This window comes from Pseudophryne corroboree, chromosome 8 (assembly GCF_028390025.1).
Source record: "Pseudophryne corroboree isolate aPseCor3 chromosome 8, aPseCor3.hap2, whole genome shotgun sequence".
Classification (NCBI taxonomy): domain Eukaryota; kingdom Metazoa; phylum Chordata; class Amphibia; order Anura; family Myobatrachidae; genus Pseudophryne; species Pseudophryne corroboree.
In genome coordinates, this window is record NC_086451.1 from 118,400,185 (window position 1) to 118,417,296 (window position 17,112).

At 47.4% G+C, this 17,112-nt stretch overlaps 1 protein-coding gene across 1 annotated transcript in view; it reads left to right on the top strand.

Annotated features, from left to right (window-relative positions):
* The window catches only part of MPP1 (MAGUK p55 scaffold protein 1), a 156,354-nt gene that overhangs the window by 83,345 nt on the left and 55,897 nt on the right, over positions 1-17,112 (top strand). Inside the window, exons 7-9 of the mRNA XM_063936896.1 lie at positions 7,428-7,531; positions 7,617-7,697; positions 8,393-8,473. Of these exons, the coding sequence (XP_063792966.1) occupies positions 7,428-7,531; positions 7,617-7,697; positions 8,393-8,473 (266 nt within the window). The remainder of the gene's footprint in view (positions 1-7,427; positions 7,532-7,616; positions 7,698-8,392; positions 8,474-17,112) is intronic.

The window sequence follows — 17,112 nt, forward strand, 5'->3', positions numbered from 1 at the left end:
GGAGTTATCCGAGCTTGTCAGGAACCTCCTAAAACCAGGAAAGGTGTCTGTACATCAATGCACAAGAGTCCTGGGAAAAATGGTGGCTTCTTACGAAGCAATTCCATTCGGCAGATTCCACGCAAGAATTTTCCAAAGGGATCTGTTGGACAAATGGTCAGGGTCGCATCTTCAGATGCACCTGCGGATAACCCTGTCTCCAAGGACAAGGGTGTCTCTTCTGTGGTGGTTGCAGAGTGCTCATCTATTGGAGGGCCGCAGATTCGGCATACAGGATTGGATCCTGGTGACCACGGACGCCAGCCTGAGAGGCTGGGGAGCAGTCACACAAGGAAGAAACTTCCAGGGAGTATGGACGAGCCTGGAAACGTCTCTTCACATAAACATTCTGGAACTAAGAGCAATATACAATGCTCTAAGCCAGGCAGAACCTCTGCTTCAGGGAAAACCGGTGTTGATCCAGTCGGACAACATCACGACAGTCGCCCATGTGAACAGACAGGGCGGCACAAGAAGCAGGAGTGCAATGGCAGAAGCTGCAAGGATTCTTCGCTGGGCAGAGAATCATGTGATAGCACTGTCAGCAGTGTTCATCCCGGGAGTGGACAACTGGGAAGCAGACTTCCTCAGCAGACACGATCTTCACCCGGGAGAGTGGGGACTTCATCCAGAAGTCTTCCACTTGCTGGTAACCCGTTGGGAAAGACCAATGGTGGACATGATGGCGTCTCGCCTCAACAAAAAACTGGACAGGTATTGCGCCAGGTCAAGAGATCCGCAGGCAATAGCTGTGGACGCGCTGGTAACGCCTTGGGTGTACCAGTCGGTGTATGTGTTTCCTCCTCTGCCTCTCATACCAAAAGTATTGAGAATTATACGGCAAAGAGGCGTAAGGACGATACTAGTGGTTCCGGATTGGCCAAGAAGGACTTGGTACCCGGAACTTCAAGAGATGATCACGGAAGATCCGTGGCCTCTACCTCTAAGGAGGGACTTGCTTCAGCAGGGTCCCTGTCTGTTTCAAGACTTACCGCGGCTGCGTTTGACGGCATGGCGGTTGAACGCCGGATCCTAAAGGAAAAAGGCATGCCGGAAGAAGTCATTCCTACTTTGATTAAAGCAAGGAAGGAAGTAACCGTGCAACATTATCACCGAATTTGGCGAAAATATGTTGCGTGGTGCGAAGATCGGAGTGCTCCGACGGAGGAATTTCAACTGGGTCGATTCCTACATTTCCTGCAATCAGGATTGTCTATGGGTCTCAAATTGGGATCTATTAAGGTTCAAATTTCGGCCCTGTCGATTTTCTTTCAAAAAGAATTGGCTTCAGTCCCTGAAGTCCAGACCTTTGTTAAGGGAGTGCTACATATACAGCCTCCTGTGGTGCCTCCAGTGGCACCGTGGGATCTCAATTTGGTTTTGGACTTTCTAAAATCTCATTGGTTTGAACCACTAAAGAAGGTGGATTTGAAATATCTCACATGGAAAGTGACCATGCTTCTAGCCCTGGCTTCGGCCAGGAGAGTGTCAGAACTGGCAGCTTTATCTTACAAAAGCCCATATCTGATTTTCCATTCGGACAGGGCAGAACTGCGGACTCGTCCGCATTTTCTCCCTAAGGTGGTGTCAGCATTTCATCTGAACCAGCCTATTGTAGTGCCTGCGGCTACAAGTGACTTGGAGGACTCCAAGTTACTGGACGTTGTCAGAGCATTAAAAATATATATTGCAAGGACAGCTGGAGTCAGAAAATCTGACTCGTTGTTTATATTGTATGCACCCAACAAGATGGGTGCTCCTGCGTCTAAGCAGACGATTGCTCGTTGGATCTGTAGCACAATCCAACTTGCACATTCTGTGGCAGGCCTGCCACAGCCTAAATCGGTAAAGGCCCACTCCACAAGGAAGGTGGGCTCATCTTGGGCGGCTGCCCGAGGGGTCTCGGCATTACAACTTTGCCGAGCAGCTACGTGGTCAGGGGAGAACACGTTTGTAAAATTTTACAAATTTGATACTCTGGCTAAGGAGGACCTGGAGTTCTCTCATTCGGTGCTGCAGAGTCATCCGCACTCTCCCGCCCGTTTGGGAGCTTTGGTATAATCCCCATGGTCCTTTCAGGAACCCCAGCATCCACTAGGACGATAGAGAAAATAAGATTTTACTTACCGATAAATCTATTTCTCGGAGTCCGTAGTGGATGCTGGGCGCCCATCCCAAGTGCGGATTATCTGCAATAATTGTACATAGTTATTGTTAACTAATTCGGGTTATTGTTGAAGGAAGCCATCTTTCAGAGGCTCCGCTGTTATCATACTGTTAACTGGGTTTAGATCACAAGTTGTACGGTGTGATTGGTGTGGCTGGTATGAGTCTTACCCGGGATTCAAAATCCTCCCTTATTGTGTACGCTCGTCCGGGCACAGTACCTAACTGGAGTCTGGAGGAGGGTCATGGGGGGAGGAGCCAGTGCACACCACCTGATCTGGAAAAGCTTTACTTTTTGTGCCCTGTCTCCTGCGGAGCCGCTATCCCCCATGGTCCTTTCAGGAACCCAAGCATCCACTACGGACTCCGAGAAATAGATTTATCGGTAAGTAAAATCTTATTATTTATCGTATATAATACCCTTTATGAGGTCTAAGAACACTGTACGCTATTTATGTATGAAGTACCGTAAGGGTACGCTAGTTGCGTAACAATCGCTTTGCCGTGATCGAGACGCTCAAGCGTCACGTTCACTCACGGCCAAGAGATCACAGGCAGGCACTTTATTGGCTGTTTAACTAAAGTAATGGTTCGCTATAGCGTAGCTAACGCTCGGGACCACGAGGAGATCACCAGCGGAGCTGACGCTCACTATATTAAACCTTTGTATCTAAACCATAAACAGTGTATTGTGCAGTAAAACCTTAGTGTAATGTTAGAGAGTAAATGCAACACAGTATAACCTTATTACCTTAAAAGCTGTTTGAGCGTCACCGACGCTCTGAGAATACTTAATACTATAAGAAACACACAGATACCGTGCTCAGGGTCCAACGCCTAAAATATATATTATGAATGCTATACTTGCAAAAGAGTTAAACACAATACAAGTCATACACTACAATATAACATAGACTACCTAACCAGATAACTACACAAGAAATACAATACAATACAATTTAAGGGAAAAATGAGTGAGAAAGAGAAGGAGAGAGAGAGAGAGATTGAGAGAGATTGGCCCACAATAACAAGAAGATCAATATAGTTGCGGAGAAACACTTACGCACAAGGGGAAACGATCGCATGCGCCTCGATATCCAGCTCCCGATTATCAGCAATGAGAACCGTTGAAGAGAGTGAACTGGATATGGTCGGCCTGCCTATTTATGCCCCACACACAATACAATTCAATGGTCCCTACAATCTCATTGTTCATTGGACACAGGAATTCGGCTTCGCATTATAACAAAAGGTCATAGGTTGATTCATACAGGTGGGCTGTGACTATTTCCAACTGCTCAGGTGGGAGGGAAACTGGGTTTCCTGCCGCATGGGTAATAAAGTGCAAATAAAGTAAATGTTCATAAACTTCTTATGTCCATAACTATTCGCACGAGCGATTGATCTGCTTCAAACCAACACCGGAATATTTCTAATTAAATATTCTTCCGATGGATACTAAACACCACTGTATTACTCCTGTCTGACCCTTCGTATCAAACAAAGAGGGATTTCTCTGTTCATGAACATTCTATATTAACCAAACTTTCAGAATCTATCAAAGGGACCATGATCTTCAAAATACATTATTAGTGAAAATATGTAATGATTGAGTCGCACGCTACGATCGCATAAACTCTACCGTAAATACGCATACCATGCGCCTGCGGGTGCCCGCGACTGTGAGTATGCGCACGTACGGGAGAGCGTACGCATGCGCAGCACGGACCAGTATGAGGTGCAAATATGGCAGTGTGTGTAGAGATATTTTTCTGACTTTGACACTGGGGAGCAGTCACACAGGGAAGAAATTTCCAGGGCTTGTGGTCAAGCCTGGAGACATCACTTCACATAAATATCCTGGAGCTAAGGGCCATCTACAATGCTCTAAGCCTAGCAAGACCTCTGCTTCAAGGTCAGCCGGTGCTGATCCAGTCAGACAACATCACGGCAGTCGCCCACGTAAACAGACAGGGCGGCACAAGAAGCAGGAGGGCAATGGCAGAAGTTGCAAGGATTCTTCGCTGGGCGGAAAATCATGTGATAGCACTGTCAGCAGTGTTCATTCCGGGAGTGGACAACTGGGAAGCAGACTTCCTCAGCAGACACGACCTCCACCCGGGAGAGTGGGGACTTCACCCAGAAGTCTTCCACATGATTGTGAACCGTTGGGAAAAACCAAAGGTGGACATGATGGCGTCCCGCCTCAACAAAAAACTAGACAGGTATTGCGCCAGGTCAAGGGACCCTCAGGCAATAGCTGTGGACGCTCTGGTAACACCGTGGGTGTACCAGTCACTGTATGTGTTCCCTCCTCTGCCTCTCATACCCAAGGTACTGAGAATCATAAGAAGGAGAGGAGTAAGGACTATACTCGTGGCTCCGGATTGGCCAAGAAGGACTTGGTACCCGGAACTCCAAGAGATGCTCACAGAGGACCCGTGGCCTCTACCTCTAAGAAGGGACCTGCTCCAGCAGGGACCCTGTCTGTTCCAAGACTTACCGCGGCTGCGTTTGACGGCATGGCGGTTGAACGCCGGATCCTGAAGGAAAAAGGCATTCCGGATGAAGTCATCCCTACCCTGATCAAAGCCAGGAAGGATGTAACCATACAGCATTATCACCGTATTTGGCGTAAATATGTTGCGTGGTGCGAGGCCAGGAAGGCCCCTACAGAGGAATTTCAACTGGGTCGTTTCCTGCATTTCCTGCAAACAGGACTGTCTATGGGCCTAAAATTAGGGTCCATTAAGGTTCAAATTTCGGCCCTGTCTATTTTCTTCCAGAAAGAACTGGCTTCAGTTCCTGAAGTTCAGACGTTTGTCAAGGGGGTACTGCATATACAGCCTCCTTTTGTGCCTCCAGTGGCACCTTGGGATCTCAATGTAGTTTTGGGGTTCCTAAAATCACATTGGTTTGAACCACTCACCACTGTGGACTTAAAATATCTCACATGGAAAGTGGTAATGCTGTTGGCCCTGGCTTCAGCCAGGCGTGTCTCAGAATTGGCGGCTTTATCCTATAAAAGCCCTTACCTAATTTTTCATACGGACAGGGCAGAATTGAGGACTCGTCCTCAATTTCTCCCTAAGGTGGTTTCAGCGTTTCACTTGAACCAGCCTATTGTGGTACCTGCGGCTACTAGGGACTTGGAGGACTCCAAGTTGCTGGACGTAGTCAGGGCCCTGAAAATATATGTTTCCAGGACGGCTGGAGTCAGAAAATCTGACTCGCTGTTTATCCTGTATGCACCCAACAAGCTGGGTGCTCCTGCTTCTAAGCAGACTATTGCTCGTTGGATTTGTAGTACAATTCAGCTTGCACATTCTGTGGCAGGCCTGCCACAGCCAAAATCTGTAAAAGCCCATTCCACAAGGAAGGTGGGCTCATCTTGGGCGGCTGCCCGAGGGGTCTCGGCTTTGCAACTTTGCCGAGCAGCTACTTGGTCAGGGGCAAACACGTTTGCAAAATTCTACAAATTTGATACCCTGGCTAAGGAGGACCTGGAGTTCTCTCATTCGGTGCTGCAGAGTCATCCGCACTCTCCCGCCCGTTTGGGAGCTTTGGTATAATCCCCATGGTCCTTACGGAGTTCCCAGCATCCACTAGGACGTCAGAGAAAATAAGAATTTACTTACCGATAATTCTATTTCTCGTAGTCCGTAGTGGATGCTGGGCGCCCATCCCAAGTGCGGATTGTCTGCAATACTTGTACATAGTTATTGTTACAAAAATCGGGTTATTATTGTTGTGAGCCATCTTTTCAGAGGCTCCTCTGTTATGCTGTTAACTGGGTTCAGATCACAGGTTGTACGGTGTGATTGGTGTGGCTGGTATGAGTCTTACCCGGGATTCAAAATCCTTCCTTATTGTGTACGCTCGTCCGGGCACAGTATCCTAACTGAGGCTTGGAGGAGGGTCATAGGGGGAGGAGCCAGTGCACACCAGGTAGTCCTAAAGCTTTACTTTTGTGCCCAGTCTCCTGCGGAGCCGCTATTCCCCATGGTCCTTACGGAGTTCCCAGCATCCACTACGGACTACGAGAAATAGAATTATCGGTAAGTAAATTCTTATTTTTTTTGTTTTGTTTTTTTGCTAATTTCCTGACAGATCTCTGATCATTTGTCAGATCTGTGTTTTTCTTTATTGCGGATCGGGTTTGTCAGAACAGGGAATCTGCCTGTAGATGTATGGGCCCCATAAGGCTGTAGTTACATCACAAGTTGACTATATAGGGTACAGTTTTGGTGAACTTACTGTAAGGTTATAAGGGAACTTAAGTTTAGGAGCACATCCTTATTAAGATAATGGAAGCAATGGGGGTAATTCCAAGTTGATCGCAGCAGGAAATTTTGTAGCAGTTGGGCAAAACCATGTGCACTGCAGGGGGGGCAGATATAACATCTGCAGAGAGAGTTAGATTTGGGTGGGTTATTTTGTTTCTGTGCAGGGTAAATACTGGCTGCTTTATTTTTACACTGCAATTTAGATTGCAGATTGAACTCACCACACCCAAATCTAACTCTCTCTGCACATGTTATATCTGCCCCCCCTGCAGTGCACATGGTTTTGCCCAACTGCTACAAAATTTCCTGCTGCGATCAACTTGGAATTGCCCCCCATGAATGATCTTTTCTGTGTGTATGTGTTAGAGATGTGCGGGTTCGGATTTACTCTGTTCTTAACGCCAGAATTAACACAAGTTTGGATTGATCCAGATTTTTCTTATTAGCTAACGTGACCACAGAGCCAATGAGATGCCGTTTTGAGATCCAGGTAAATCTGAACCCGCACATCTCTAGTACGTATATTGTGTTCTCTGTGTAGAAAGCTTAGGGACTGATGTAAAGCTGTACACTTGTTTACAGGGAGCTCCTTGTGTGTTTTTGCTCTGCATACACAAGTACTTTCATTAGAGTTGTGCGCATTTCCTTTGCATCTAGACAGCTAGTAGCAAATCTAGTGCATGGGGGAGGGGGAGGGGAAGGTACACGCATCACAAGAGGAGTACTACCCTGCACACAGACAAGTGTAGGGATTTATCTCTGTGTACACTGCAGGAGCACTTGTGTCTGATTTTCTGTCCAACTCTGCATCAGGCCCCCACAGATGCAGGTTCAGACTGACCTAAGGAGTTCTAAAGCTGTGCCTTATAGTGGCATACTAATGGCCCTGTGATGTTATCAGCTGTCTGTTTTTAATACATGTCTGGATTATTTCAGGCGTGTGGCAAGCTCTAATACAAGTAACCAGATACCTCAAAGCTGCAGCCCATTTGGCAAAAAGAAGAAATGCAAAGATAAATACCTGGCAAAACACAGTTCTAGTGAGTATAAATGCGGACTCATCATGTCATACACACTTCGTTCACGTTAACATATATACATGTGACTCTTTCTTGCCCTCTACAGTTTTTGATCAGTTGGATGTCGTCTCCTATGAAGAAGTAGTGTCTCTTCCAGCTTTCACAAGGAAAACCCTGGTGCTGATTGGTCAGTAATTTAAAATACACTTTTCTACACTGAGAAAATAATTCTCTGCTACTCTATCACATGTCCATTAATGATTATGTAGATTAAGACTGCACCATAGAACATTAGTAAAGGGCAGAATGTCACTGCAGGGAGTAATGTGGGAGCAATATACTTTCATGACTGTTACCTAGCAAGTAATGTTTAACTGCTGGTTGTTGTGCCCTTGGAGTGGTTGCTATAAGATCACTGTGACCTATCGGTCCCTCCCCCCACCCCCTTCCTATCTGCCTTTTGCACACCCAGAGAGCTCTCCTCCCAAACATTCTTTGTCATCCAAGGCCATTTCAGTTAGGATTCCTTTGCATCAAGCAGGCTCTTTATTCATAGCAAATAGGAGCCAGAGTTGCAATTGTAAGCTAGAAATGAAAAAAAACTCCTACACCTGATACAATGCTTAAAGGGCCTGAACATTCCTGTAAAATGATTCTTCGGAATCAAAGTAGTATTGCAGAAAAATCTCCAATCTTGGCAACTGTAGGTATAAAGAACATCACCTGTGTGTAAAGTTTATTGGATTACTGTACTTCTGCATCTAGTGCCCCAAAAACCACATATATTGGTAAACTTGCAACTAATGCTGAATTGGGACCTTTATGTTCAGTGACTTTTATTTTCTTATTCATGAAGTGTAATATTTGGGTGTTTTGTCACAGGTGTCAATGGAGTTGGACGCAGTCACATAAAAAATACTTTGCTTACCAAATATCCTGAAAGATTCAGCTACCCTGCACCACGTAAGTGCTCTAATACATCGTTTTTTAGATTACTTTTCGTAATTCCAATTGTATCTGATAACTTTGTCCATTTTAGTCTATATATTTTAAATAACCCTTTGTACTTCAAAAAGTGTTTTTAGAGACTTTTTATTTTCTATAATATTTTTTTGGAAATTGTCAGTGGTTTATACAAAGAATACAAAAGGTATAATGTAAAGGTGTGTAAGTATAAAATGACACAAACGCAGATGTATCAAGCCTTGGAGAGTGATAAATAGCATGGTGATAAAGTGCCAGCCAATCGGCTCCTCTCATTTTTCAAACACCGCCTGTGACATGGAAGTTAAAAGCTGGTTGATACTTTATCACTGTGCTAATTATCACACTCCAAGGCTTGATAAATGGGGGGCCTATGTCTGGTAGTTGTGAGAAACTTCAAGTTGTGCATTTGAGAAATTTCCTGCCATATTCATATGCAAAGAATCTACATCTTTATGTACCACCTTCAAAGTGCCCCCCAAACAATCTATAAGATCAATGAAACATAACATGGGCAATACGGATGATGTAATGGTTAGCATTACTGCCTCACAGCACTGAGGTCATGGGTTCGATTCCCACCATGGCCCGAACTGTGTCGTTTGTATATTTTCCCCGTACTTGCGTCAGTTTCCTCCGGGTTCTCAGGTTTCCTCCCACAATCCAAAAAATATACTGGTAGGTTAATCGGCGCCCAACAAAATGAACCTTATCGTGAATGTGTGTACATGTGGTAAGGAATATAGATTGTAAGCTCCATTGGCACAGGGACTTATGTGACTGGCCAAATCTCTAAAGTGCTGCAGAAAATATGTAAGTAACTGGTAAATATATAACTTAATGAATGGGGGAGGAAACTGAAGACTAAAAGGAACACATGAGGGAGGTAAGGAAAAAAACGGTGACTATAACAATAAGACTACAGCTCACAAAGTATAAAGGTAATGGCATAACTGATAAGTTTTAACTTGAGTATCCCGAAGTAAATATGTATGTTGGAGTCTAATGTAAGGCATGTCTCATCTAAAGGGGCGTACACACAGTGCACATCTCAAGGTGGGGTGGTCTTCAGTATGCCGACTGTCTGGATCCTGGCGCCGGAATCCCGACAGCCGGCATACCGACACTTTTTTCTCCCTCGTGGGGGTCCATGACCCCCTGGAGGGAGAATAAAATAGCGTTGCGCGCCACCGTGCCTGCAGCGTGGCGAGCCCGCAAGGGGCTCATTTGCGCTCGCCACGCTGTCGGCTCCCGGCGCCGGTATGCTGGTCGCCGGGAGCTCGGCCTCCGGCAACCCATACTACACCCCTCAAGGTGTTTGGCAGCTTGTGGTGCCATGGGGTCGGTATCGCAAGGCTAGATTGACTGTGCAGGCAAGTCAATATTGACTATCTAGTGTAGTATCTAGTACAAAGTATAGTCAAAATTGGTACTTAGTCAAAATCGTACATAGACCAAATCGAAAGTACAGAGTCAAAATCTGGACTCTGGGGGAGTTCAAGGAAAATTGCATAGTCAAAATTGGGCATAGCAACAGAGCAGTAAACGCTGCTTATGTTTTGTTGTCAATATGTAGTCGCGTAGATTCATCTATAGTGGAAATGAAAGGTTCCCACTTTGTATAAAATTTCATAACCTTTTTATGGCTCTCTGCTATATTGGACCTTCCATCAAAATATAGGAGGTGCATCATTTTTTGTTTAACCTCTTAACAACAAGGGAGCAGATGAAGTCCAATGAATTGGTATAACTTTTTTTTCTCTTACGTCCTAGAGGATGCTGGGGACTCCGTAAGGACCATGGGGTATAGACTGGCTCTGCAGGAGACATGGGCACCTATAAAGAACTTTTAGTATGGGTGTGCACTGGCTCCTCCCTCTATGCCCCTCCTCCAGACCTCAGTTAGATCTTGTGCCCGGAGGAGATAGGGTGCATTACAGGGAGCTCTCCTGAGTTTTCTGTGTAAAAGAATTTTGTTAGGTTGATTTTCAGGGAGCTCTGTTGGCAACCGACTCCCTGGGACTGAGAGAGAAGCAAACTTACTTAAATCATAGGTTTTGCTTCTTAGGCTACTGGACACCATTAGCTCCAGAGGGAGTCGGAACACAGGTCTCACCCTGGGGTTCGTCCCGGAGCCGCGCCGCCGTCCTCCTCGCAGAGCCGGAAGATAGAAGCCGGGTGAGTATGAGAAGAAAAGAAGACTTCAAGGCGGCAGAAGACTTCAGATATTCATGCGGTAACGCTGCACGCCATTGCTCCCACACAACACACACAGGCACAGATGGGTGCAGGGCGCAGGGGGGGCGCCCTGGGCAGCAATAAACCTCGTTTTTGCCACAAATATATATATTAGGCTGCGGAGGCAGCAAATAGACGATCCCCCGCCATTTTTATGATATTGAAGCGGGACCGAAGCCTGCCGCTGGAGGGGGCGGAGCTTGATCCCTTAGCACTAACCAGCGCCATTTTCTCCACAGAAGCTGCAGAGAACGCTGGCTCCCCGGACTCTCCCCTGCTGAACGCATCAGATGGCTGAAAAAAAGAGGAGGGGGGCACATTTCAAGCGCAGTGAGTGGGAATAGCATTGGCATTATATTTAAAAGCGCTATCTGGGTTTTCCAGTGTCAGTTTGGCGCTGGGTGTGTGCTGGCATACTCTTTCTCTGTCTCTCCAAAGTGCCTGGTTGGGGAATTGTTCCCGTTTAGTTATATCCCTGTGTGTGTGGGGGGTCGGTACGTGCGTGTCGGCATGTCTGAAGCGGAAGGCTTATCAAAGGAGGAGGTGGAGGAGATGAGTGGTGTGTCCCCGTCGGTAGTGCCGACTCAGGAATGGATGGATATGTGGCATATGTTAAATGCAAGTGTAGCATCATTGCATAAGAGGCTAGACGAAGCAGAATCCAGGGAGACATCAGGGGGTCAATCCACGGATTGGACCGACTCACAGGGCCCGTCAGGGTCTCAAAAGCGTCCCTGGTCACAAATTATGGACACAGATACCGACACGGACTCCGATTCCTGTGTCGACTATGATGATGCTAGATTGCACCCTAGGGTGGCAAAAACTATTCAGTATATGATTATTGCAATTAAAGATGTTTTGCATATCACAGACGACCCCTCTGTTTCCGACACGAGGGTACGCATGTATAAGGAAAAGAAACCTTTGGTAAACTTTCCTCCATCTCATGAACTTAATGAGTTATTTGAAAAAGCTTGGGAATCTCCAGATAAGAGACTGCAGATTCCCAAAAGGGTTCTTATGGCGTACCCTTTCCCTACACAGGACAGGGCACGTTGGGAATCCTCTCCCATAGTGGACAAGGCTCTATCGCGCCTGTCCAAGAAGGTGGCGCTGCCGTCTCCAGATACAGCGGCCCTCAAGGACCCTGCGGACCGCAGGCAGGAGACTACATTAAAGTCTATTTCTCTATCGTCCTAGTGGATGCTGGGGTTCCTGAAAGGACCATGGGGAATAGCGGCTCCGCAGGAGACAGGGCACAAAAGTAAAGCTTTCCGATCAGGTGGTGTGCACTGGCTCCTCCCCCTATGACCCTCCTCCAAGCCAGTTAGATTTTTGTGCCCGGCCGAGAAGGGTGCAATCTAGGTGGCTCTCCTAAAGAGCTGCTTAGAGAAAGTTTAGCTTAGGTTTTTTATTTTACAGTGAGTCCTGCTGGCAACAGGATCACTGCAACGAGGGACTTAGGGGAGAAGAAGTGAACTCACCTGCGTGCAGGATGGATTGGCTTCTTGGCTACTGGACATCAGCTCCAGAGGGACGATCACAGGTACAGCCTGGATGGTCACCGGAGCCTCGCCGCCGGCCCCCTTGCAGATGCTGAAACATGAAGAGGTCCAGAATCGGCGGCAGAAGACTCCTCAGTCTTCTAAAGGTAGCGCACAGCACTGCAGCTGTGCGCCATTTTCCTCTCAGCACACTTCACACGGCAGTCACTGAGGGTGCAGGGCGCTGGGAGGGGAGCGCCCTGGGAGGCAAATGAAAACCTATTTGGCTAAAAAATACCTCACATATAGCCTCCGGGGCTATATGGAGATATTTAACCCCTGCCAGAATACACTAAAGAGCGGGAGACTAGCCCGCCGGAAAAGGGGCGGGGCCTATCTCCTCAGCACACAGCGCCATTTTCCTTACACAGCTCCGCTGGTCAGGACGGCTCCCAGGTCTCTCCCCTGCACTGCACTACAGAAACAGGGTAAAACAAGAGAGGGGGGGCAAAATAGTGGCAAAAATTATATTATAAAAGCAGCTATACAGGGAGCACTTATTATAAGGCTATCCCTGTCATATATAGCGCTTTTGGTGTGTGCTGGCAAACTCTCCCTCTGTCTCCCCAAAGGGCTAGTGGGGTCCTGTCTTCGTTAAGAGCATTCCCTGTGTGTCTGCTGTGTGTCGGTACGTGTGTGTCGACATGTATGAGGACGATATTGGTGTGGAGGCGGAGCAATTGCCAAATATGGGGATGTCACCTCCTAGGGGGTCGACACCAGAATGGATGCCTTTATTTATGGAATTACGGGATAGTGTCAACACGCTAAAGCAGTCGTTTGTCGACATGAGACGGCCGGACAATCAGTTAGTGCCTGTCCAGGCGCCTCAAACACCGTCAGGGGCTGTAAAACGCCCTTTGCCTCAGTCGGTCGACACAGACCCAGACACAGGCACTGATTCCAGTGGCGACGGTGACGAATCAACCGTATTTTCCAGTAGGGCCACACGTTATATGATTTTGGCAATGAAGGAGGCGTTACATTTAGCTGATACTACTGGTACCACTAAACAGGGTATTATGTGGGGTGTAAAAAAACTACCTATAGTTTTTCCTGAATCAGAAGAACTAAATGATGTATGTGATGAAGCGTGGGTTGCCCCCGATAAAAAGATGCTAATTTCAAAGAAGTTATTAGCTTTATACCCTTTCCCGTCAGAGGTTAGGGCGCGCTGGGAAACACCTCCTAGGGTGGATAAGGCGCTCACACGCTTATCTAAACAAGTGGCGTTACCCTCTCCTGAGACGGCCGCACTTAAAGATCCAACAGATAGGAGGATGGAAAATATCCAAAAAAGTATATACACACATACAGGTGTTATACTACGACCAGCTATAGCGTCAGCCTGGATGTGCAGTGCTGGAGTAGTTTGGTCAGAGTCCCTGATTGAAAATATTGATACCCTGGATAGGGACAATGTTTTACTGTCTTTAGAGCAAATAAAGGATGCATTTCTTTATATGCGTGATGCACAGAGGGATATCTGCACACTGGCATCACGGGTAAGTGCTATGTCCATTTCGGCCAGAAGAAGTTTATGGACGCGACAGTGGTCAGGCGATGCGGACTCAAAACGGCATATGGAAGTTTTGCCGTATAAAGGGGAGGAGTTATTTGGAGTCGGTCTATCAGATTTGGTGGCCACGGCTACAGCCGGGAAATCCACCTTTTTACCTCAAGCTACTCCCCAACAGAAAAAGACACCGACTTTTCAACCGCAGTCCTTTCGTTCCTTTAAAAACAAGAGAGCAAAGGGATATTCATATCTGCCACGAGGCAGAGGAAGGGGGAAGAGACACCAACAGGCAGCTCCTTCCCAGGAACAGAAGCCCTCCCCCGCTTCTACAAAAGCCTCAGCATGACGCTGGGGCTTCTCAAGCGGACTCGGGGGCGGTGGGCGGTCGTCTCAAGCATTTCAGCGCGCAGTGGGCTCACTCGCAGGTAGATCCCTGGATCCTGCAGATAATATCTCAGGGGTACAGGTTGGAACTAGAGACAGATCCGCCTCGCCGTTTCCTGAAGTCTGCTTTACCAACGTCCCCCTCCGAAAGGGAGACGGTTTTGGAAGCCATTCACAAGCTGTACTCTCAGCAGGTGATAGTCAAGGTACCTCTTCTACAACAGGGAAAGGGGTATTATTCCACTCTATTTGTGGTACCGAAGCCGGACGGCTCGGTAAGACCTATTCTAAATCTGAAGTCCTTGAACCTGTACATAAAGAAGTTCAAGTTCAAAATGGAGTCACTCAGAGCAGTGATAGCGAACCTGGAAGAAGGGGACTTTATGGTGTCCTTGGACATCAAGGATGCGTACCTCCACGTTCCAATTTACCCCTCACACCAGGGGTACCTCAGGTTCGTTGTACAAAACTGTCACTATCCGTTTCAGACGCTGCCGTTCGGATTGTCCACGGCACCTCGGGTCTTTACAAAGGTAATGGCCGAGATGATGATTCTTCTTCGAAGAAAAGGCGTATTAATTATCCCATACTTGGACGATCTCCTAATAAGGGCAAGGTCCAGAGAACAGCTAGAGAGGGGATTAGCACTGTCTCAAGAAGTGCTAAAACAGCACGGCTGGATTCTGAATATTCCAAATTCCCAGTTAATGCCGACAACTCGTCTGCTGTTCCTAGGGATGATTCTGGACACGGTTCAGAAAAAGGTTTTTCTCCCGGAGGAAAAAGCCAAGGAGTTGTCCGAGCTTGTCAGGAACCTCCTAAAACCAGGAAAGGTGTCTGTACATCAATGCACAAGAGTCCTGGGAAAAATGGTGGCTTCTTACGAAGCAATTCCATTCGGCAGATTCCATGCACGAATTTTCCAGAGGGATCTGTTAGACAAATGGTCAGGGTCGCATCTTCAGATGCACCAGCGGATAACCCTGTCTCCAAGGACAAGGGTATCTCTTCTGTGGTGGTTGCAGAGTGCTCATCTATTGGAGGGCCGCAGATTCGGCATACAGGATTGGATCCTGGTGACCACGGACGCCAGCCTGAGAGGCTGGGGAGCAGTCACACAAGGAAGAAACTTCCAGGGAGTGTGGACGAGCCTGGAAACGTCTCTTCACATAAACATTCTGGAACTAAGAGCAATCTACAATGCTCTAAGCCAGGCAGAACCTCTGCTTCAAGGAAAACCGGTGTTGATCCAGTCGGACAACATCACGGCAGTCGCCCATGTGAACAGACAGGGCGGCACAAGAAGCAGGAGTGCAATGGCAGAAGCTGCAAGGATTCTTCGCTGGGCAGAGAATCATGTGATAGCACTGTCAGCAGTGTTCATCCCGGGAGTGGACAACTGGGAAGCAGACTTCCTCAGCAGACACGACCTTCACCCGGGAGAGTGGGGACTTCATCCGGAAGTCTTCCACATGCTGGTAACCCGTTGGGAAAGACCAATGGTGGACATGATGGCGTCTCGCCTCAACAAAAAACTGGACAGGTATTGCGCCAGGTCAAGAGATCCGCAGGCAATAGCTGTGGACGCGCTGGTAACGCCTTGGGTGTACGAGTCGGTGTATGTGTTTCCTCCTCTGCCTCTCATACCAAAAGTATTGAGAATTATACGGCAAAGAGGCGTAAGAACGATACTAGTGGTTCCGGATTGGCCAAGAAGGACTTGGTACCCGGAACTTCAAGAGATGATCACGGAAGATCCGTGGCCTCTACCTCTAAGGAGGGACTTGCTTCAGCAGGGTCCCTGTCTGTTTCAAGACTTACCGCGGCTGCGTTTGACGGCATGGCGGTTGAACGCCGGATCCTAAAGGAAAAAGGCATGCCGGAAGAAGTCATTCCTACTTTGATTAAAGCAAGGAAGGAAGTAACCGTGCAACACTATCACCGCATTTGGCGAAGATATGTTGCGTGGTGCGAGGATCGGAGTGCTCCGACGGAGGAATTTCAACTGGGTCGATTCCTACATTTCCTGCAATCAGGATTGTCTATGGGTCTCAAATTGGGATCTATTAAGGTTCAAATTTCGGCCCTGTCGATTTTCTTTCAAAAAGAATTGGCTTCAGTTCCTGAAGTCCAGACTTTTGTTAAGGGAGTGCTGCATATACAGCCTCCTGTGGTGCCTCCAGTGGCACCGTGGGATCTCAATGTGGTTTTGGAATTTCTAAAATCTCATTGGTTTGAACCACTAAAAAAGGTGGATTTAAAATATCTCACATGGAAAGTGACCATGTTACTAGCCCTGGCTTCGGCCAGGAGAGTGTCAGAACTGGCAACTTTATCTTACAAAAGCCCATATCTGATTTTCCATTCGGACAGGGCAGAACTGCGGACTCGTCCGCATTTTCTCCCTAAGGTGGTGTCAGCATTTCATCTGAACCAGCCTATTGTAGTGCCTGCGGCTACAAGTGACTTGGAGGACTCCAAGTTACTGGACGTTGTCAGAGCATTAAAAATATATATTGCAAGGACAGCTGGAGTCAGAAAATCTGACTCGTTGTTTATATTGTATGCACCCAACAAGATGGGTGCTCCTGCGTCTAAGCAGACGATTGCTCGTTGGATCTGTAGCACAATCCAACTTGCACATTCTGTGGCAGGCCTGCCACAGCCTAAATCTGTAAAGGCCCACTCCACAAGGAAGGTGGGCTCATCTTGGGCGGCTGCCCGAGGGATCTCGGCATTACAACTTTGCCGAGCAGCTACGTGGTCAGGGGAGAACACGTTTGTAAAATTTTACAAATTTGATACTCTGGCTAAGGAGGACCTGGAGTTCTCTCATTCGGTGCTGCAGAGTCATCCGCACTCTCCCGCCCGTTTGGGAGCTTTGGTATAATCCCCATGGTCCTTTCAGGAACCCCAGCATCCACTAGGAC